The sequence below is a fragment of the Macrotis lagotis genome, chromosome X, assembly GCF_037893015.1.
Source record: "Macrotis lagotis isolate mMagLag1 chromosome X, bilby.v1.9.chrom.fasta, whole genome shotgun sequence".
NCBI lineage: Eukaryota > Metazoa > Chordata > Mammalia > Peramelemorphia > Peramelidae > Macrotis > Macrotis lagotis.
The window spans coordinates 210345477-210369714 of record NC_133666.1 but is presented as its reverse complement, the minus strand read 5'-3'; the positions used below and the strand labels follow the sequence as shown (position 1 = coordinate 210369714).

At 32.9% G+C, this 24238-nt stretch overlaps 1 protein-coding gene across 1 annotated transcript in view; it reads right to left on the bottom strand.

Moving 5' to 3' along the window:
* Positions 1-3575: 3575 nt before the first annotated feature.
* Positions 3576-24238, bottom strand: part of LOC141502256 (solute carrier organic anion transporter family member 4C1-like) — a 109612-nt gene continuing 88949 nt past the window's right edge. Inside the window, exons 10-13 of the mRNA XM_074206906.1 lie at positions 20413-20603; positions 18265-18329; positions 16490-16627; positions 3576-6753 (exon numbers count right to left, since the gene is read on the bottom strand). Of these exons, the coding sequence (XP_074063007.1) occupies positions 6593-6753; positions 16490-16627; positions 18265-18329; positions 20413-20603 (555 nt within the window). The 3' untranslated portion in view covers positions 3576-6592. The remainder of the gene's footprint in view (positions 6754-16489; positions 16628-18264; positions 18330-20412; positions 20604-24238) is intronic.

Here is a 24238-nt window from a genome sequence, read left to right as displayed (position 1 = left end):
ATCCACTGCACCACCTAGAATATTGGTTTAATTAAACAGTAATACACAGACAGTAATAGCAGAGTAGCTAGATAATTTTTCTAAAGTTGATTGCTATGAAATACAAATTTTCATTTTTACAGTATTTTGAGATGAGTACTCAGTATTGTTTCATTTTCATGATTCAGAGAAAACAAAAGGCAGTGTAGAAAGATTAATTGTTGCAATTATGTCTTTGGACTCTTTATTGAACAAAGGACCATTTTCAGAAATACAACATTACATACATTTTTTGAACAAAAATAAAGCATTTAGAATTATATTCTCTAGTAATTTAGAAATGAAATTTTTTGAATGTACATGGAGTAGCTTGAGGAAGAAGTGTCTGTCAGATGTATAGTATAAGAATAAAAATCCAGATATACTGTACTATAAAGTATTGAACAACTTACCTACTTAACAGAGATCAGATTCCTTATGTTGTTAGAAACACCTTGTATGGTTATCCACATTTAAATAAACAATCACAGCACATTCAATTTACTACAGTTTTACATAACATAAAAGTAAACAGAGCAATCAGATATTGTGCAAGATATTGATGTGCACTTCATTCAATATTTTTCAAATGATTCCTCCCTCTCTCTATGGGTAACAAGGGACTTTTAGCCTTCACAAAAATATAAGAATTGAATGATCACAAAAATCAATAGCTAAATGCCATAGAAGGACAAACTTTTTGACTAAAAAGGTATATTTAAATTTATGTGTCCGTGTTTATAATGCATGCCCACAATGGCTGAGCAAATTATAGTACGTGAATGTAATGGAATATTACTGTCATAAGGAGTGAAAGACTCAGAATAGCACGTGATGTCATATGAAATATGTATGAAATAACCAGGATCAGGAAAACAAAATATCTACTGATGACAATGATGTAGATGTAAAGAACAAAAGAATGAATTTAACCACTATACAATTATAATGACCAAGTTTGACCTTAAAAAAGAAGAAAGCGAACCTCTTCCTTTTTTGAAGAGACATAAGACTATACTGGTCCCTAATATTGCATATGCTCTCCAACATGGTTGATGTGTTGACTTTGCCAAACTACTGTTCTATTTCCTTCTTTATAAAATTTCTCATAAAGGATAGTTTGCTCTGTTAAGCTACATTCAGAAATTATGTGATACACAAAATATATCAATAAACATAAGATTTACAAAAACAAATCCCTAATGCCGCAACCATTCCCTGCAACATGTGACTTCACTGGCTCTCCACTTTGATTATTCCTTATTCTGCTATTTTTATAGATTAATATTCTTAAATTTTCAATTATATTTCATTACTGAATAGCTTTCACTTTTTAGACTAAACATGAATGATTTAACAATCAACCTGTCTATGAATTATTCATAAAGTGCATTGTGCTAGGCTCTAGTGATTCGAAGACAAAAACAATAATCCCTGCCTTCAAGGGACTTCCTTTCTACTGAGGGATATGGAGTATAGAAAAAAATGAATTGTAAAATAATGAGAGCAGTTAATTAACAGAGATATCAAGAAAGGCTTCCAAAAGGAGGTGGCAAATACACTCTGCCTTGAAGGAATCCTTTGAAATGGAGGTAAGAAGGAAGTGAGTTCCAGCGTCTGGAAAGCTAAGCTGAATCTTTTTATTATATCAAAGTAAAGTGAATGCCCACCAATTGAGGCATTGTTCAAGCATTGTGATATATGGGAATATATGGGAATATTATTTCACCAGAAATATATAATAATTTAGAAAATCTTGGGAAGAGTCATATGAACTGATGCAGAGTAAAGTGAGCATGATCAGGAAAATAACTAACATGTTATGTAAAGAACAGTTATGTAAAGAACCCCACTTAAGGGCCTCAAAACTGATCAATGCAATAACTAATAGCAATTTCAGAGGCTTGATAGCAATCATGTCTTCTGCCTTTTAATAGAAATGTAATAAATTAGAGTAGGGAAAGGAAGCACACATTTTCAGGCATGACTAATGGGTTTATTAGTTTTCCTTAATTGAACTTACCTGTTCTTTAGAGGAGAGTAATCATTGGAAAATAATAGTGATGCCAAGGAAAAAAAAGATTATAAACAAATAGTTTCTAAAGGAAGCCCAAAAACTAATTATGGAAGATTTTACATACCAGGTGAGGAAGTTGTAATTTTATAGAGTTTAGGGAGTCAGTGAAGAACTTTGAGCAAAAGGGAGCATTGTTATATCTATGAATCTTTTTTATTTTGGAATTTTTTGGACAATTGTATGGATAATGGGTTGAGAAGGGGATTTACTGGATAAAAACTTATTGCAATAAGCCAGGTGAGAAATATTAAGAGACTGAACGAGCTAAGTGGGGGGGGTGACAAAAAGTGGGGAGAAGTGGATGAATGAGTTTAGCCTGGTGGTATATTCCTATAATTCCAATTATTAGGGAGCTTGAGGCTTGGGGATTCATCCTTGAAAGCTCTAAACTGCTCTAAACTGTGCAGATTGAGCAGTCCACTGAAATTGGTATTAATATGGTGAGATTCTGGGACCAGGGGAGGGAATTGGAGGGGGGAAGGGATATACCAAGATTACTAAGGAGGAGAGCAGGCCTAGCTCAGAACCACAGTGAGTCAAAACTCCCATGACAATTAGTTCCAGTGAAGAGCTCCTGCACTTCCAGCCTGGAAAAGATGGGGAGACTAGTAAGAAAGGAGGAAGGGAAGGAGGGAGGAGGGAGGAAGGAAACAGAGGAAGGAGCAAGGAAGGAGGAAGGAAGGAAGGAAAGGAGGGAGGATAGGAAGAAGGGGTAAGAAGGGAGGGAGGAAGAGAGGGAGGGAGGAAATGGAGGAAGAAAGAAGAAAAATATTTTAGAAGGTAGAATTGCTAAAACATGGCAATTAACTGGATACAGTGTGACAGAAAAAGAGCAAAGGGTAACTGCAAGGGTACAAAATAAAGTCAAAGGGAGAATATTGGTACATTCAATTGAAATAGGACATTCTGAGATTGAGAAAGTAATGAGTTTTGGTTTTGACATTAAGTTCATTATGTTCAATTATGAAGTCCTGACTTTCTAAAGTGGTAAATTTTTAAAGATGTTCTATTAAATTTTCATGCACTTGGTATAAATATTTCAAAGAGATTCAGGGGGCAGCTAGATGGTGCAGTGAATAGAGCACTGGCCCTGAAGTTAGGAGGACCTGAGTTCAAATGCGACCTCACACACATAAGAATTACCTAGCTGTGTAACCTTAAGCAAGTCACTTAACCCAACTGCCTTGCAAAAACCTAAAAAAAAGGAAAGGAAAAAAAAAGTTTTCTGGTTAAGAAAATTAAATGAAATATTTCATATAATATGGTGCTCATTGAAATAAAAATTATTTTCCTATAAGTGATCATTTCTTTATGGTTTCTATTGCTTGTTAAAAAAAAGATAATTTACCTTAAATCCATCTTTTTCAGTTAACTATAAGGAACTCATTTGTTCTTTTATAAATAATTATTAAGTATATTGATTCTTCCAGTGTACTCTAAATAAAATATTATTTATTAAGTTGTATACATTTGCTAACATATCAAAATGTTTCCAGAGTAAAAATATTTTCCACTTGTAAAAAAATAAATTTATATTTATATAGCAGCTTAGTTAAATTGTAACAATGTCGATTTCAAGTAGACAAAGGTAAGAAATTTAAATAATTGATTTTAAATAGCCCTATAATATAACCTTGCTGAATTAATCAATATATCAAACATTCAGCTATCTTAATCTGCAGTAAAATATAGTTTAAAACTTGACTGTTCCTAAATATTTATAATTTCAAATTCTTTTCATAGCTATCATAATTATGCATAATTTGTACACATTAATTTTACATTCATATATTATAAACATAATCTCAGCACTCAAAAATTCTAAATAATTAATCCAATACTGCACAATTATATTCAAAAATAACAAAAGAACAAATTCTATATTGAAGTTTCTTTTAAATAGTGAAAAGTATTTTCCTTTTAAAGGTAGCAAATGCAAAAACCATTCACTGAAAATAAATGAACATATTCTAATTATAATATATGGTTTACAATTTGCATTTCTAGAAGGAACTCTTGAATTAAGGAGATCAAAGATTCATCTGAGTATTAACACTGCATTCATCTAACATCAGCGAGGAATGAAGTGTTTCACATAAATGAACTTTCCAGATAACTTAAGATTTTTCTCTTAAACATGTGTATTTGTGTGTGTGTGTGTGTGTGTGTGTGTGTGTGTGTGTGTGTGTGTGTATGTGTGTGTGGTAAAGGAGCAATAAAAACATTTTGGTTTCTAAAATATACTAAATATTTCCTTACTTCATGAAACTATATACTGAATGCAATTAAATATTTCTTGTGGATTCAATGTCTTCAATATAAAGATCAATTAAAAAACTGTGATGGGGACAGTGATACCATGCCAACCTATTCAGTTATATAAAAATATTTGCCCCTACCACAAATAGACTCAGACTTCTGTACATCTATAGCTTTTATGCTTTTGTTGTTGTTGCTTTTAAGCCTTTCTTTTGTTTTCTTTCCTGGAATAATTGACAATGCTCTCAGAATTTCTGATACAATCTACCCATATCTTCTATCCACAAACTTCCTCTCAACAGGTGCAAATGTGATACACTAAGTCCTCTCCACTCCAGTAGCAACAGAATAATATCATTTTGGTATTTCCCTCAGATTCAAAATCTCCTTGGTGCTAATGCTTCATATTTGTTTTCTATCTTTTCTTGTCCTGGTACATTGGTTCCTGGAAATCTGCATCCTGCTTGGGTATCCATGGTCTTTTCTGGTCCTCAAATAGTCATTTTTTATCTAATTTTGGTTTACCTTTTCTGCCTACTGCTCTCTGGAAACTCCATAGGCCTTAATTTCTGTTTATCCTTCTGGTTTCTGACTCTTGGTTCTGGTCTCACATTTAATCTGTGCCCTCTTCTCCTGAGCTCCAGAATAATTGGTGAACTTCAAATAGCCTGGTTGCAGACTATGAACACTACTGAGTCTCACATCCTACCTTACTTCTACATTCTCTGCATGTCATTCCACAGTTCCATAGCTGATAGGTTTACCTCTAGAAGGTCTTCACACACTATTAGAATACTGTACATCAAAGGTATCAAGCTCATAGTTTATGGGCTTCTTGAGTCTGATTGCCAGCAGATTAAAATGTATTTGGGAAATATTTAACAAAATAATTTAAAATTCAATACAGATGTTAATTCTTGGTTTTCTAAATTAAGACATGATCACCGATCTAATTCTGTTTAAGTTTCATCACCATTGTTGTACATTATAATTTATTAAAATGTAAAAGGCAAATAAGAACTGTTAGATAATTAAAGTTATTGATCAATAATGGTACATGCAATTCTTAGTCAATGAGCTCCATAAAAGGTACTGAGGTCAGCTCTAGACCTCAACTATGGTGTTGAACATGGGTTTTGTGCTATTTTCTCTGATACTGAAAAAAAGTCATAATCTTTTATTATAAATGACTAAGGCTTCTGAAAGCCTGAGATAGATAAGACCTCACATAAGGCATTACTGTATGATTTATCTTGTCAGTGAAAAATTTTACTTTTAATCACATTTTTCAAAATATGTTAAAGTTGAATTTTAATTTTTCATCCATAAGCATTTTCATCCATAAGCTCAAAACCGACCTCAGACACTTGATTCTGACTAGCTGTGTGATCTTGGGCAAGTCACTCAATTCCATTGCCCTACCAAAGAAAAGTTATAGAACTATGTTGAGAAATTGGGGGATGAGGGTTAATTGGGAAAAATATTTGAAATGATATTCTAATATCATTAAACATATCAGTAGGTATTTTTTCAGGAATACTTTTTAAATGAAGATGAACATATATATAAAAGCACAATTTTTAAATGATATAATCCAGAGATTTCTCTGATAAAGGAGCCTCTAGGATAAAAGAAGGAAAATTTGAAATAAAATATGGCCATCTAGTCTTGTCTCCTATATAACTAATGCAGTCTTTGGCCTATTTAAAATTAATGCTATAACTACCAGAAAACTGTGAATGTAGATTTAAGTTATCTAAGTTTTGACACCCTGGAATCAAGGTAGTTAATAAATAATAATAATAAGTTTTGACTTTTCTTAAGCTATCAGAGAAATTGAAATGTCCATAACTCTTATAAAATGGATTAATATTTTACTAGTCCTGTGCTAACAGTGTCAATTTGTTTACAATGCTTGGTTTGGAATTTAGTTTAGATAAATTGTCTTTGTTTTTATATTTAGTTTGTAATTTCAGACACCTGAAAATGAAAAACAAATATGTAGCTTTCATACTCCAGTTCTAAAGCTTCTCAGTGAAATTTAAACAGGATTTGTTTTCTTACTTTTGAAGTTGCAAAAGTAAATATTCATTAACACCTGAATTTCACTGTTAAATCTCTTGACCACACCAAAAGTGTGATTTTTTTTCCATTTGGTATATATAATGCTGCAATGGCATTTTACAGTTCCTAAAAAAACTTGTCATTCTGCTGTTGAATAGTCTCCTCTTTTCTCTTTTATCCATCATGTCTTGTTTTGCTGTGATCGGGTTCTACTGGAACAGAAGCCACAATTACATTCTCACTCTGGAATGTGACATTCGTATCAGAAGGAGGAGGCTTGTACAAGAAGATTGCAAGAGCATTGAAGAGAATAGTTAGTATTTTACAACCAAAACCTGAAAAGAAAAACAAAAGTAAAACCACAGGTTTTAGTAACCTAGAACAAAAATGTATTCACTGTAAGTAATCAGGGAACTTAGTATTTGAAAAGTTATTTTTCTCCTTTATGAATCTTTTAAGTGAAATGGAATAGATTTTATGTATCAAAAGTAAGAGTAATACAAATAAATGCAAATTCTAATAAAAAAGGAATAGAAATGGAAAATACATTTATTGAGTATCTACTATGCATTAGATACTCTAAATATTATCATATTTGGCCTGATTTTCAAATTTTTCCCAACACAAGTAAATGAAGTTGACCTCCAATGCCTTCTAAATAAGTGAAAGAATGGGTTATCCAATTATTTCCTGTTATATCAGTATATATATATATATATATATATATATATATATTCTGTTTTCATAGGAAAAAAGTAAATATCCTTTGGGTTAATGTTTAGAATATTTACTAGCTAGCTACATGTGCAAATATTAAAAAAGTCATACTTAACATAAAATAGAAATTCTGGCACCCCACTTGATATCAAATATAAGATTTCTTTTCAAGATTTGTGATTTTCTATAAAAAAAATCTTATTTGGATTTGGTCAGGGAAAGTTCCTATATAATATATCAAATAAATTCAGCATCTAAGATTCCACTTGTGGAATGTGAGAAATTAAGGCATATTTAAGACAATTCAAAGAATCATGAATTTTCATAGGTAGTATGGTCCTTAGAGGATACTTAATCTAAAATGTACCCAAACAAAATATCCAACTCCCAGCTGAAGACCAGCAAGAGGAAATGCACCTCAACTCCCAAAGAAGACTACTGAACTTTTAAAAACTGCTCTAAGTCCTTGGAAGCTTCTCCTCATTTTACTCTATGCAAATTTTACCCCATCCTTTTCTGACCTCTGGAGTCAAGCAAAGAAAATCAAATCCCTCTTCTACAAGAAAACTCTTCATATCCTCTTCAGCTATTCTTTCCTCACTAAATCTTTTCTTACTTAAATCAAATATTCCCAGTTTCCTGAACTTATGTTCTAGCATGGATGCAAGAGACCACGACAACTTTTGGTTGCCCTCTTCTGGATTGTCTGAACTATTCAATGTCCTTTCTAAAATAATGACAACAAGTTTCTGAGCAAAAAAAAAAGCATAATGAATAAATATTATCCTAGTTCTGAACAATATGCCTTTGCTAATGAATCCTAAGAATGTATTATTCATCATGGCTTCCCTATCATGAACAATTTTGAATTTGTAGATCAGGAAAACTTTCAGATTTTTTCTCAAACTATACTCCAGCCCTCCTCTTCTGCTTTATACTTTCAAGATTTATTTTTCAAGCTCAAAGGATTTATTATTAATTCTAGTAAATTTCATCTTCTTAAATTCAATCCAACATTTGCCAGCTGATGCCTTTTTTGGATATGAATTCTGTTAGCCATTGTGTTAATAAAACTTTCTTAAACTTTGATTTAAAAAAATAAAGTTTGGGTTTTTATATACAACTTATACATATCTAATAAATAACCAAATCTGGTTTATCCTATTCCCATAGCATCTCTTGTAATTATCGCTTTCTTAAAAATTGTAAAGCTACTACCTAATTTCAGGTCAACAATTAACCTAAATTATTGAAAACAATCAATAAACATTTTTAAGCACCTGTGCTAAGTGCCTCCTAATTGATTTCTCTGTTCCAGTTCATTATCCTCCTTGAGCTATGGTCCATAGAAGGGTTAAAATGAAATTTCTAAAATCAGATCTCATCATGTAACCTCCAAATCAAAAACATTGACAGCTCCTTATTTGTCTGAGATGAAATACAAAATACCCAGTCTGGTACTTAAAGCATTCCAGGTTTTATTTCTCTTTATTCTCTATTCTAGTCAAATTCTCAGGCTGGTTCTTGATACATGAAACTTCCTGGTTATCAAATGTACCTTTGTACAAACAATTCCCCATACTATGAATATCCTCCTTTCTCCCCGAGGTTCATAAATTCTTTGGTTTCTTTCAAAACGCAGTACAAGTTAAATCTCTTACATGAGGTCTCTTCTGATCCCCTATTCTTTTCCTCTTGAGATTACTTCATATAACTTCATATTTTAAAAGAAGAGGGGGAAGGAAGTAATATTCCTTTTAATCTGACAACAACAATTTTACTTAATTTAGCATTAATCTAATAACCAAACTATCTCTGACTGAGAGAGCCAGAGCCAGAGAAACAGTCAGAGAGAGTAAAGTATAAAATGGTACAGTTCTCTATCCCCCTGCCCAAGATACCTCTTTCCACCCCAAGATAATCTGAAATAAAATTTTTAGGACTCTTAAACAAGAAAAATCACAGCATGTAAAGAAAATAACTTTTCAAAATGATTTTTACCACAGTTTTACATAACTGATAATTTCTTCCACTGTTCTCCAAGAATAAACAGATTCCCTCCCTGTGATTAATACCTCAATATGTTCTCAAAGGAGGAATGATTCTTGTCCCAATCAGAAGATTTGGAAGAGGAGAAATAATGTTTGCCCTTCATTTTTGAAGACCACATCAGGGAGGTGATGTCATGACAAGCATATGAATTGAATTTGACTGGGGGGGAAGGGGCTATACTAAATCACAGTTTCACTTTCTCTTCCAGATCTATCTGGATCAGGTGGACAGATATGAATCATATGGATATGGTCCTGGATGTGAGACAGTCAGGGTTAAGTGACTTGCCAGGGTCACAAGTGATTGATACAGGATTTGAAGTCTTATTCTCCTGACTCCAAGGTCAGTGCTTTGTCCACTGCACCACCTAGCTGCCCAGAAAAGGAGACAATCTTTAGATGAATCTATTACCTAGTCATTCCAGGTAGGGAATGTTCTTCACAAGATAAGATTTCTAAGTCTTGGTTATTATACTTAATGCATTTTTCTAAGAAAAGTTTTTTATTCTCACCTAACTCATCTTCAAGTAGAAGTCTGGAAAGAGTTATTTTTTTAGAAAAAATATTATAACCTAATATTTCTAAAGAAACTAAAAAGGAGGCTTTTAACATGCTTCCATAAAATATACTTTGTAGTTAACTTTTAGTTAATGTTATTCCTCTTCCCCTTAAGAATATAAATTCTTGGGTGGGGGTGAATTACTTAGTTTTTGCTCATGTTTTACATCCCCAACAAAGCAGTTACTTGCACATAGTAGACCCTTTATAAATATTCATTGAATTGAAATCAAAAACATAAAAAATCCTCACACTCAGGTTTCCTAGAAATCATTCGCTTTTTAATCATAAAAAGTATCTTTAAATTTATAAGCTTCTTCCATCTTATGTTACAAAGTAATCCTATTATCTAATATGGCAGAAGTATGATGTGTATAAAAAATTAAAAGAAATATCTAAGAGAAAAGAATTAGGGAAGCATTAAACCAAGGTACTATATTTTCATTTTCTAAGAGTATAATATAATTAAAATCTTAATGTTTTGGGACAAAACTAACAACTATCTCTACCCCACTCCCCTCTTCACCCTTCCATTCCTCTAGCACTTCTTCAGTATGTTAGCTATCTTTTTTAAAAATTTTTTTTTTAAATTTAAGACAATGGGGTTAAGTGACTTGCCCAGGTCACACAGCTAGGCAATTATTAAATGACCAAGGTCACATCTGAACTCAGGTCTTCCTGACTCCAGAGCCAGTGCTCTATCCACTGTGCCACCTAGCTGCCCCAGTATGATAGCTATCTTATAGAAAGTATAAATAATATGCAATATTTGGTTTTGGAGACACAATTTGACCTCTAATATAATCAAATATGAGTAATTACATACAATGATTTCATATTGTATCATTCTATTAAATTTTTTTTGGTGGGGATTTTTTGGTAAGGTAATGGGGTTAAATGACCTGACCAACATCATACAATTAATACGTATCAAGCATGTAATTCCACATTTGAATTCATGTCCTCCTGATTCTAGGACCTGATTCCAGATTATTTGATCACCAGTCAAGTGAATTTCCTGGTCCACAGAAATGCTTTATCCATTCTGCCACCTAACTTCTCCCCATTCTATTAAATTTGAAAAAATATTTATTATTTAAAATTCTTCAATAGCAAATAAAATCACAGAGTTTCCATATTTATCTGGATAATTTTTTAAAACTTTCAACTACACTACTATTTTCAGGAAACATAGCTTCTCTCAATGATTATAAACCAGGAGGTAAAAGTAAAGCATCATCCATAAACTTTTCTGTCAGTGACAGAAAAAAGAAAAACATTTTGAATTCCCAATTAAAATCTCTGCTTAAAAAAATCCTTATAAGAAGATGTATGCTCCTCAATCTATTCAAACACTGATCCATTGCTTTTGTGACTCTATTACTAGATTATAAATTCAGTCACAAAGAGTAACAAAGGTTTCACCCAATAGGAACGTATTGGCAAAAACACCAATTCATTGCCCCATTTACAGGTCTTGTGATGTTGTATAAATAGCATGGGCATCAAGAAACCTGAGCTTTATTCTCAGTTCTGCTACTACCTGTAAAGTCACCTAACTCATCACTGAATCTGTAAAATGAAGATACCTGACAACATCCATCTAGTTTGTCACACTGCTCTGACCATAGAATACTTGGGGGGTTTGAAATGTGTAGGAGTATGAGCTGTGTATTTTAGGGATGCATCTTCTCAAATAAAGTCACCAAAGTCCAAAGAAACAGAGCTATGAGATCTGTATTCTACTACCCTTCTTCTAACAGATTGAACAAGAATGTTTCCATTTTTTCTACTATCTTGGGGATTTTCTACCAAAACAGAGAATTTTGATTACACCAACCACCAAAAAAATAAATTTCCATGGAAGCAAACTCAACATTTAGTAACTCCTATGACCCCAAGGCTAGCATACTTCACTATCTCTTTTCTGTAGCAGAATGTCTATCTACTCTAAGTAATCCCTAAAAAGCTCCAAACCCAGAGTGTATCCTAAGAAGCTAAAGGTTATCACCAGCCAGCAATCTTCCTTACTGTACTCATAATTTCCATTTTCTTTTAATTTGACTGCTCACTTTATTTGATCTCCAGTTAAATGAACTTGTTAGTCCACAGAGAAATATATAGGATGGCATAGGAATACCCTTAATGTAGAGTACCAGATATGTGATGTACTAAATAGAGAATGAGCACCTAAGTGAAAGAATGGATAAAGAGTTGGATCTGGAATCAGGAAGACCTGAGTTCAAATCTGTCTCAGACATTAGCCATATTCCTTGTGTTAACCTTGCTTGCCTCAATTCCTCATATGTAAAATGAGCTAGAGAAGGAAATGCCAAACCATTCCAGTATTTTTGCCAAGAAAATCTCAAATGGGGTCACAAAGAGGTGAACACAGCTGAAAAGGACTCAACACAACAAACACAGAACAATTAGAGAAAATGATTGCCCATTTCCTTCTTCTGCTCTCCTTCCTGCTTCATTTTAAATTTCCATTAGTGGATTGGGGAAGAGTTGCTACCTGTGGAGTCCATATCTTGCCAAGGCTAGGAATTAGCCTCTTTTTTATTTGGTTCCCGCCCCCTCTCCCAGTCAGTGAATTCTTTATTCCAACTGTCCAGTTTCTATTCTAATTCTGGTTGGCAAGAATCTGAAATTCCTTAAGAAGAAATGTTTTATTGTCTCCTTTAACTGTAGTAGGCAGATTTGAGTTTCTCTGTTTCTCTAAGAAATTCTCTAAGAGTTTCTGGCTTTGTGGTGTAGGTAGCCATTTAGTCATCTCCTTATCTATCTTTTCTCGGCTGAACCTTCTTGCTTACAAAGAGGCTGAATACCCCATTCCCCTAAAAATGTACCCCTACACCCCTTTATTTGTCTTTTTAGCATATGTTTAATTAAGTTCCAATCAAGGAAATCCAGTAATTAAAGTAATCTCTATTGAGATTTAAATGGATATGATTATACACACTTAAGAAAAAAGCAGAGATAGATTGAAATCTTAATTTGTTTTAGCAGAATGCTTGTGTGTGAAACCATGAAAATGTTTCTTTTGTTTTCTTCGAGTATATGTGAGTGGATGAAGTTGAAAAAGTATTTGTTGCATTTTTATCTGTGACTATTAATATATGATGAATTGAAAGGGAAGCCTTATCTGCCTCAGCAACCTAGAAAACTGCCCATTTCCTTAAAAAAATATTTCTGCTATCCATGTCCCTTTATACATACATTTTTATAACCATTAATAAAATTAGTAATCAATTTTAGGTGTGAAAGCTTTTCCAGGCAGAAGGTATTTCTCAAATCTATATTTTAAAGTTTATTCTTCTAAACTGGGACACTTAAGGGGAAGAGTAGAAAATAGAAAAATTGGAGAAGATCTCCTCCCTATCTCTTCTGAGATATTGTTGCCTTAAAAAATAAACAAAAAGGTTTTCAGAATCATAACTGATTGGGGTGGCTAGGTGGCACAGTGATTAGAGCACCGGCCTTGGAGTCAGGAGTACCTGGGTTCAAATCCGACCTCAGACACTTGATAATTACCTAGCCGTGTGGCCTTGGGCAAGCCACTTAACCCCACTGCCTTGAAAAATCTAAAAAAAAAAAAAGAATTATACCTGAACCATGAGAAAATAGCCTTGAGTAAATTAAAGTCCTTGGGACTTTATAAAGTATATAAAGGTATTAAATATCTTCATGATGATTTTCAGATGGAACATTATATTGGATGAAAGAGAAAATTTAAAAATTTTTGCAATTATACTCAATATACAGACTTTTTTCTCCCAAAACTTTAAGAGGTGGAAATAATAGAATACACGGCTAGGTAATTATTAAGTGTCTGAGACTGGATTTGAACCCACTACTCCTGCCTCCAGGGCCGTGCTTTATCCACTGCACCACCTAGCTGCCCTTAAAGAAATTATTTTTAATTCATTCTTTTACTGCTTTGTTATCCTTAAGTGATTAGAAGCAATTAGTTCTTTTGATCATACTCATTTTTGAAACAATTTATATTTTTCTATAAGTTAAGTTTTTCCTAATGTTATTAAATTATGTTTGTTAAATGTAGAAAAATATCATTTTTTTTTGTTTTCTAGAGATTCTGGGCCTGTATACCATATGATATTTTAAAAGCATTTGAATAAGATTTTTCTTATAAGAATGTATAATTGTGAGTTTGAGTGCAATGCACAAAAGAAGTTCATTAGTTCAATGATGATCACATGACAGGACAGCAGATTTTTTTTCTCTGATCTCCCATCTCCTCACAACTCTCCTCAAACAGAAATTATGGACCAAATATAAAGCAACTTCCAGAAATAAATAATAAAAAAAATATTGACACCTGCCCTGAGCTCACTCAGCCTCCCTATTCCCCATGACTTGCATAGAGCCTGCAGTAGCTAGCCCAAAGACTAATCACAAGAACCAGCAACAAGACTCAGCCCCAATTTAGGCAGCACATCCTCCTCTTTCCAAGAAGATTCTAACTCCATGCTACAGAAATTTTCCACCAGTTAATGCCTCCTTAAATGGAACTTTTATAGTTCATGGCTTCACCCATGACAAGGGTTCAAAAGACTGATGGAATCCTGCAGGAGGTTGAGGTTTTCCCAATAATAAGTTTCCTGGGCGCTGATGGAAAAATCAAAGGAGTCCTAAAATGTTTTAGCTGGGTGCTACAAGAAATTTCTGGAGAAGAGGATAGAGGGAAAGAAATAGGACATGTGTTGGGGCTTGAAATGAATTGAACACTATCTCCTCAACACCCTCCTCTACTAGAGCCTCAGACACTCAGAACTGCATAGATCAACTGGTAGCACAGAAGAGCAACTCTCTGACCTGAGCAGAGAACTGAGGAACAGTGAGACAGGACCCTAAAACATGTCACTGTGTAGTCATCTTCTGAAGATGTAGAGAAGTGAGAAAACTGAGGACAGGGTCAGGGAAAGACTTTTAGAGTGATGTGTGAATTGGGAATTGAGAGGGTGGGGAGGATTCTTGGAGTGAGTGAAGAAAAGGAATTACACACATGATAAAAAGTCATGGATTATAACCAAAACCATGGATTATAAAGTATAAATTAAATAATTGGATTTAATTCACTAATTATTAGTCATTGACTATTAAACATGGTATACTAATTATGGATTACTGATTAAAATTTAATTATTTGACATTATTTTGGCTTCTATTATTAGTTATGAATAACTGACTGTAAGTAGTTATTTATACATATGGATTTTCAGTTCTGGATACTGTTTTTATTATAATACCCACTGATTTGGACTAAATTTCAAATAATCCCTTGAAACATTTTTTCCTTGAAGAAAATTATTTCTCCTTGCTATGAGCACAAGCTCCTTGAGGTAAGGGAGATCTGACTGGTATAATCTAAAGTCTTTTACTTAAACCATTTTCTAGTTATATAATATTGGGAATAGGTCAAAAGAAATGAAATGGTTAAACAACTTTATACATTTAGATATGAAGAGTTTTGAAATGACTGTTAACAATTAATTGATGCTGTGATGGAAACAATGTAAAGACTAACAGACTGCCTTCTGTGGGGGGGGAAGCAAGAATAGGGGGAAAAGTGTGAAATTGAAAATAAATAAAATCTTTCAAAAAAAATTGATGTAGGAAAGATTTTCATTCCCAGAAACTAGAGATTTTCAACTTAAGAGGCACAGATCCTCCTTTTAAGATTATATAGGTTAAGAATGAAATAGGAGAACAGAATAAATGTGCTAGCCCACAAGGTTCACTTTGGCTTGTTGGAGGTCAGTTTCCAAATTTCAGACCCATTCCAACAGAAATAGATCCTCTCTCAGCAATATTCCAGTAAATACATTTCATTAATGCATGTCTTAGAACATATATAGTTTCACCATTTATACTTAAACCCACAATAATGGAAAATGGAGATAAATAATTTCCTTGTAAAATCAACCATTTGGTAATTGTATTCTAATTGTATCCTTGACTTGTATAATAAATTATAATAATAGTCTGAATTTTCTAACTTTAGCAGCAAGGCAAAGAGAGAGAGGGAGATAGTAGATTAAGGAAACTATGAACTAAAAGAGGCAATAATTCTGATTTTCAAACTGAAAGATTGATGAATGTAAGTAATTTTACATTAAACTGAAATAATTTTATTAATTTTAATTTTCCCACTCACAGAACTCATATTCATAGCATAAGAAAAGTCAAACTTCCATGAAACAAAACCATCAGGCAAGATCTCTAAAGTTCCTTGATGCTCTAACATTCTTTGGATTCATGACATTTATTCTAATCTATTTTCAATCAAACTTGCAAGCTCATAATTAATGGTTGAGGCTTGAATTCTTTATGACCTTTTAAGGTTATGAATTTCTGATTTTAACTAGCAAAGTTATCTTCTTAGGTTAGGGTATATTGACAGCTCTATAAAACAATCACATCTTCATGCTTTTCTGATATTTTAATCAGGGTCTTACAGTTGATCAAAGAAAATACTCCTTATTTTTATACTTCTCTATACATTAAAGTAATTTTCAAATTTCCACAGGCACACAAATCTTTAATAGTATCTCAGGTAGCAACAGTTAACAAAAACTGATGAACAAGTCTATATATTCTGGTCTTTGTTTTATATTAAATATTATCGATTCACTATTCCAGTACCATATTAGAAATTGATCATTCATAATTGTCACAAACAAAACAATTTTATCTTATATTCAAAGATACCATTACTTACTGATTCCTACAAGCATGAAGGCCATTTTGGTGTTGTTATATAACCAGCAAGCTCCTCTTATTCCACATTGGTTAATGTCCCAAAGAGTACAAGAACTGTCTATTGCAAAGCCAAATACTATTGGTCCAGGAATTGTACCTACATGTATTATAATTGTATATGAAGAATAAAGATAGACTATAATTAATAATAACATTAATTACAAACATTTTACACAGTATACCAAATAACTAGTGCCTTCACACAAAGGTTTCCTTCACATGACCTCTAATCTCTATATTTTGAAATATTCCATTCCTCAAAGTCCAGTTCAAATGATATTTTCTTTGATTCCCCTGGTGAAAATTATCTCTTTTTTTTTTGGTTCTACCCTCATAAGAACATTTTATCTGCCTTACACCCTTATTTCAGTCTTTTCTGCATATAGAAATCACATATTCATTTCCATCTCACACAGTAGATTATAAACTCCAGAAAGGCAGCAATTATTTATCTTCTTTGTAACTGTCTCAGTTCCACAACGATTCACATATAGTCATAACTTAATAAACTTCTGCTGAATTAATTGATCTTCATTTAGAACAGACCAAGCAAATTAACAACAGTTAATTTAAAAAAATCTAATTGAATAAAAATAATTAACAAAAAAATTTACTTCTTTGGGTTAAGTTCATAAAACCACACAAACTGAAAACAATTTTGTCAGTAAGACTGTTGTTTAAATCATTTTTAAATTAATTTTCTAATTAAACAAAATAAAATTTTAAATGAACTTTACTGTCTTTAATTCCTAAATAAAGATGTTATTGACACGTGTGGGTCTCATATGCCAATATAGCATAAAACATAAATATCCTTTGAGCAACCTCCAGGAGGCACTAACATCTCAACAGATGTTAAGTATTTATAACCTGGAACTGGATTAGAGTTTACCTAAACAGTTTCATATAGCTAGATCTCTCTTTTAATCCTTCTGTCAAACTATTATTTTTCTCATATTTTTCTTGTGTCAGTCATACATGTAGGTCTTTCTCTATTTCAACTGCATTAATTTCAAATAGGTTGTGCTTCATTAATATAAAAAAGTCTCATGTGAGAAAAAGTCCCTCTAGTAGCGAAATTCAGTACTTGCTACAGCTTACGAGTTCTAGAGAGCTGTCTAGAACTATGAGAAGATAAGTGGCTTGCTCAGGATCACATAGCCAATTAGTGTCAGAGTTAGGATTTGAACCCAGTTCTTCTGGACTTCCAGGCCAGCTCTCTCTCAACAACAATACCTGTTATTCTGTGAAGAAGTATTAAAAATCAGCTACCTTTTCCATAATCACAACTAACACTCCCTTTTGTTCAGATTTAGCTACCATTGTTCAAAGAAAAGAATTATCAGAAAGTGAATTAAAATAATCCATTTAATGATCTTAAAATTGCATGTAAATAGCTCTAAAATGTTATTCCAGATGAAGTTTTTCATATTTACTTAACTCATTGACAGTTTTCATATTTTCCTTTACCTGAATCACATAAAAGAATATTTATCCAATTTATTTTAGAATAATTTTAAATTCATCAGTTAGTAGTAAAATTATTCTGATATTTTTATATTTTTCTGTCCTAAAAGATTTTTTATTCTTGACTTTTGGTACAAAGCCAACATCAAAAATTATCTATTTTTTAACTCTAGCTTCTTTGGCTTATTTGTTACTTAGTGTTTTAAATAGTTATAAACTAATATAACTAACATGTTAATGATATTCCAAAGAATTAATATTACATACCCAATAATCGTACCAAAACAAACTGTACACCAAGGGATAGAGAGCGTTGATGGCTATTTACACACCTAAAAATAATAGTCAGTGGTAAGTAGTTATAACAACATTTGTAAATAGCAATTATAGATTGTAAAAAGTCATTCTCTAAATTCAACATCACTTTTACTCATATAAATTATTTTTTTTCTTTTTCCTTGGTTTTTGCAAAGCAATGGGGTTAAGTGGCTTGCCCAAGATCACACTGCCAGATAATTATTAAGTGTCTGAGGTCAAATTTGAACTCAGGTCCCCCTGATGCCAGGGTTGGTGCTCTATTCATTGCACCACTTAACTACCCCCATATGAATTATTTTCATGTCAAATTGAAATTTTGAAAAAAGTAATTATCAAAATAATTATGAATTGATTTCCATTTTGACACATATGAACTAAAATAGGAGAAATTAGTGCTTCCTCTTATTTTTAATCATTTACATTTACAAAATCGGTTTTTAGAAGAGCCACCAATATTTCTGTAGAAATATTGCCGGATTTTATTTTTGTGACTATTATTTACACAAAACAGCATTGTTGGTTTCTTAAAAGCTACTGAGATAATTAATAAAAGAAAAATTGCAAACATATTAACCATATTATTTGTTTAGCTCTACCTAAGACAATGCTGAATGTTTGAGTATTTTGCCCTCAAAATTTTCTCCACTCTATAAACCTCTTCAAATTTCATAGAGCTATCTGAAATCTAAAAATTATTCAAAAAGTCTAAGTCAAATATTAAAAAAAATAAGCTAAGTATGTTTACTACCTTCTGACAGGATAGAATGAACTTAAAAATTGAGAAATGGACACTGTGTGGTGATGGCAAAAGGAGCAGCTGAAACAGAAATGGGGCCAAATTGCTCTGTGTGTCAAAGGATATGAGAAATAAATATCCTTGGATAAATTGTCAAGAAATGTATTTAGAAGAAAGATGAATTTCAGAGATCACCAGAACATAAACGAGATCTTTAGATACAGAAAGTAAAAGGACCCTAAAGTTCATCTACTCCACATCCTTTTACCCTCTTCAATTCCTCTTTTGAGAGATGAGAAAAATAAGACCAAGAATGTTAATGACTTTTCCAAGAATGTACACAAGTACTAAGTGGAAGAGCCAAGATTGAAACCCTGGAGTTCTGACTCAAAATCCAGTCATCTTTCCAATGAATCACAACAGAGGAACGTCTCTTCATTAAGAGTATCCTACACTGGAAAGAATGTCAAGATTCAGAAATAGAGGGACTGTTTTTTTTTAATAGATCTGCCTTTCACATCTATGTCTCCTGGACTAATCATTTCATTTTATCTGGCTGTGTCCCTCAGTTTCTCCTTTGGTCAAGTGGGAGAATAGGACTAGGTAACCTTCAAAAATCTCTTCTATTTTAGGATAAATGATTCTCTGTGTTTCTTGAGGGGAGAAATTGTGTTCTTGTCTTATTCTAAGTGACTCAGATTGTTGATGATGGGTTAGCTTGTCATAGATGGGGCAGGAGACAGTACTATAAAGGTGGCGGTGGTAGCCATTACCAATTCAGCAGCTTTTTCCTTCACTGCTATTATAAATCCCCTAAAAGCATCATGCTGACCCTCTCTCACCCCAGTACTGACCCAGTACTGATCCTACATGCTAAATGACACATTGAAAAAGGCTTGCAGAGGGGTGGCTAGGTGGCGCAGTGGATAGAGCACCGGCTCTGGAGTCAGGAATACCTAAATTCAAATCCGGCCTCAGATGCTTAATAATTACCCAGCTGTGTGGCTTTGAACAAGTCACTTAACCCCATTGCCTTGCAAAAAACTAAAAAAAAGAAAAAAAAGAAAAAAAAGAAAAAGTCTTGGCAGGTAAGCTAGCCAAGGAGGGTAACAGTAACAGGAGCCAAGGGTGCTGACTGGTGGGAGGGGAGATGTGTGTGGCACAGCCCTTAGCCATCCCTTGCTTTTTCTGGATCTGGGTTGTGGGAGCAGAGATGCAATGGGGGCAATTTTTTTCCTTCCTTTTGATTTTAACCAACACAAATTCACTTATTTCCTCATGTAAACATTTAACATTAAGATGGTTTTAGCTTTTAGAAAAAACTTTATATAAAGCAGCATAGCTGAAGAAAAAATACATACCGAAGAATAGCTACAGTAATTGGTGTACCAGCCATAAAAGTAAAAATAACGGTAATAAAGAAAAAGCCAAGAAAGAGAGGCAAATTTGTACAGCGAGTTTCACACTTCCCAGCTTTGGCTTCAAAGCTCAGACTTTCTGCAGAAGACATTATTTGTTTTGTCCTTTCAATACAGGAACAATTGTAGTACACCTGTGAATATTGTAAACAAAAACAGCTTTACAAAACTTGAAAAGATGATTGAAAATGTATTTTTAAAAACTATTTGCAACATTAAAAAAATTACAGACCAGGTAACTTATAAACATACAAGACCATTTTCATACCAAATAAATCATTCAAGATTTAGAAAAGTGATAGGATATTAAGATTTCATGACAAAGAAAAATATATAAATTTTCAGAAAAAGAAAATAATAAAGTCTTCAATTGCTCTAGGCCAGTGAACTTGATTTTTATTAACTGAAAATACTAGAATATATCATTAAACTTGTAATAAAGAGGATAGTTAACAAAACAAAAAGACTTTACAATGAAGCATTATGACTTTTTCAACAATAGGTCTTTTTTTTTTGACTAAGTCAAGTAGGAGGTCAGGAAAATGATGTAGATATAATTTAGTAGCAGTGGTAGTTGTAGCTGTTGTTGTTGCAGTTGTTTTTGTAGTAGCAAATAATTAAGATTTTAGTAGCTAACACTTTATAACACTTATTATATACCAGACATTGTGCTGAATGTTTTACAATTACTGTCATTTGATCTGTACAGTCACACTAGGAGTTAGGTGCTGTTATTATTCCTATTTTACAAATGAGGAAACTAAGGCTAATGGGTGTTAAGTGACTTGTCCAGAATCACACAGTTCGTAAGGCCTCATTTGAAATCAAGTCTTCTTGACTCCAGATTTGTTCTCTATCTACTTTGCCAACTAGATGACTAAACTAAAATTCAATTTACCTAAATTTTAGCAAAGTAGTTGATAAATGATCTCCTATTAATCTCATGAAAAATATGGGAGATGTGAATTATAAGAAAATTCAAGATGGATTTGGAAATAACTGAATGGATAGATTCAAAGAAGAGTGGAGCACCCCAAGGAATGCTGCTTGATCCTATAATTTTTAACATTTTTCTTGATATAAATACATCAATGGCATGCTTAGTAGATTTGTAGGCAAAATAAAACTAAAAGGATAGCTAATATGCTAGAAAAGAGAGGCAGGGCCCCAACTATTTTGATATGCTACAAAATTGAGCTTAATCTAAGAAGAAATTAAGTAAGGAGAAATTTAATATTTTCTAATCTTCTATCTCCCTATAAGTACACCCATCCTTTTAAAAAAACTAACTTGATCATATACCATCCCCCTCTAGATCTTATACTATAGCTCTCTTTTTCAGCTAAACTTGAGAAAGTCATAAGTAGCTCCGCTTCTCTCATCCTCTTTAAAATTCTCTGAAATTTGGATTAATTGCATTCTCCAAAATTACCAGTGATTTCTTAATTGACAAAACTAAAAGTCTTTACTCAATTCTTATCATTCTCAACATTTCTACAAAATTTGTTATTATTTAACACTTTCCCCACTTGGTAGGTTTTCCACCACATTATTCTTTCCTAGTTATCCTCCTATAAATCTGCCACTTCTTAAACTCCTTTGTTAGTAACTTACCCCTGTCATGTTCAGTAACCATAGATGTCTTCCCAAGCTCAATCCTGGTCTCTCTTTTCCTTCTATGCTATTTCTATCTTGCTGACCTCAATATCAATACTCTTGCAATCAATGATTTCTATGCAGAAGATTACTAGATCTGTATATTTAGCCCTATTCTCTTTCCTGAGCCAGTCACAAACTGACTTTAAGATATCTCAAGTCAGATCTTGCAAGCATCTAAAACTCAATATGATTAAACAAAACCTCATTATCTTGACTCCCTAAAACTCCCCACTTTCCAGTTCCCAAATTATTAGCAAGAAAACTATTATTCTCCCATTGGCCCAGGCTTGCTATTTCAAAAATTTTCTTAAAATTTGAGTTTGAAATTTTTCTCCCTCCCTTTCTCTTCTCCACTCTCCTTAAAATGATATGATATATATTTATATATATATATATATTTATGTATGTATAAGTATGCAATCATGTTAAACATTTCTATCTGTAGTCATGCTGTGAAAAAAGAAACAGATCAAAGGAAAAAAACATGAAAAAAATAAGAAAGTAAAAATAGTAAGCTTTGTTCTGCATTCAGACTCCATCAGTTTTTCTCTGGATGTGGATAGCATTTTCCATCACTAGTCCTTTGAAACTACCTTGGATCAAATTATTGCTGGGAAAGTTGATCACTGTACAATGTTGCTGTTACTATGTACAATGTTCTTTTGGTTTTGCTCACTTCACTTTACATCCATTCATATAAGTTCTATCCACTGTTCCCCCTCAGAATTCTTTTAATTTGCATTTCTCTAATCAATAGTGCTAGATTGTTTTTTCATATGACTATAGAATGCTGAGATTTCTTTATCAGAAAATGGCCTACTCATATCTTTGCCAAATCTTCTTTCTAATTTCAAAATAGCCCGGTATACTTTACCTCTCCATTCACAGAGTGACAGACCTAGTTCAGCCTCTTATTCTCTGTCCACTCTAATTCTTCCTCTACTTAGATTCCAAATTTATTTTCCTGAAGTGTAGGTCTTACCAAGTCACCCCACCTCACCCCCAAATCCCCATGATTCCCTATACTCCAGGAACAAATATAAAGAAATTTGTCCTCTTCCTTCCTTTCCAGTCTTCTTATACATTACTCTCCATAGACTCTGTGATTTAGTTATATTAATTTAGTTTATTTATTTTATTTAGTATATTTATTTAGTTTAGTCATATTAATTTAGTTATATTAATCTACTTAGTTTTTCTTTCATAAGACACTTCATCTCATGTCTCTATATCTTTATAAAAGATGTCCTCTCTTCCACTTCTTATAGCTTCCCTGGCATTCTTAAAGAAACAATTGAAATATTCCCTCCTGTGGGAGACCTTTTTTCAGATCACCCAGCTACCAGTATCTTCCCCTCTGAAATTATTTTCCACATTTGTACATATCAAACATATACCTATTTTTGCTGTCCCTCATTATGTAAACTCAGTACAAATTGTCTTTGCTTCCCTTCTCCTCCACCTCATTTATCTAGCATAGCAGTGTCTTGCATAGAATAATTTTTTTTAAATGCTTGGTAACTAACAGACAGAAAAATCACTGAAACAGAGAAAAATCACTGAAAAAAGGTGGAGACAAGATTGGAAGGTCATATGTGAGAAACACCAAGAAGACCAGAATGACTGGATTATAGCAGCATGAATATTATTGAAAACTAAAAGTGAGAAATGCTGAAAGTCTATATGACGATAGCTATAAGAGAAGATTTAAGAAGGTATTGTATAGGTTAGAGTAAATGTGAGTCAAGAGATTAGAATGGAAATAAGGGTGTAAAACAAGGTAACTAGAAAAATTGTTACAGTAACAGAAAAGTTGGGAAAAGGGCAAGATTCCTGGGTACAGACACTGGGTCCTATTTAAATATTTCATAATAAAAATGAAAAAATGCAATAAATTTGACCAATAATTTACTTAACTTCACCACAGTCCCAATTCCTTTCAAACTACAAAGATATCATTAAAGTAAGAAAACAGGGGCGGCTAGGTGCCACAGTGGATAGAGCACTGGCCTTGGAGTCAAGAGTACCTGAGTTCAAATCCAGCCTCAGACACTTAATAATTACCTAGCTATGTGGTCTTGGGCAAGCCACTTAACCCCATTGCCTTGTA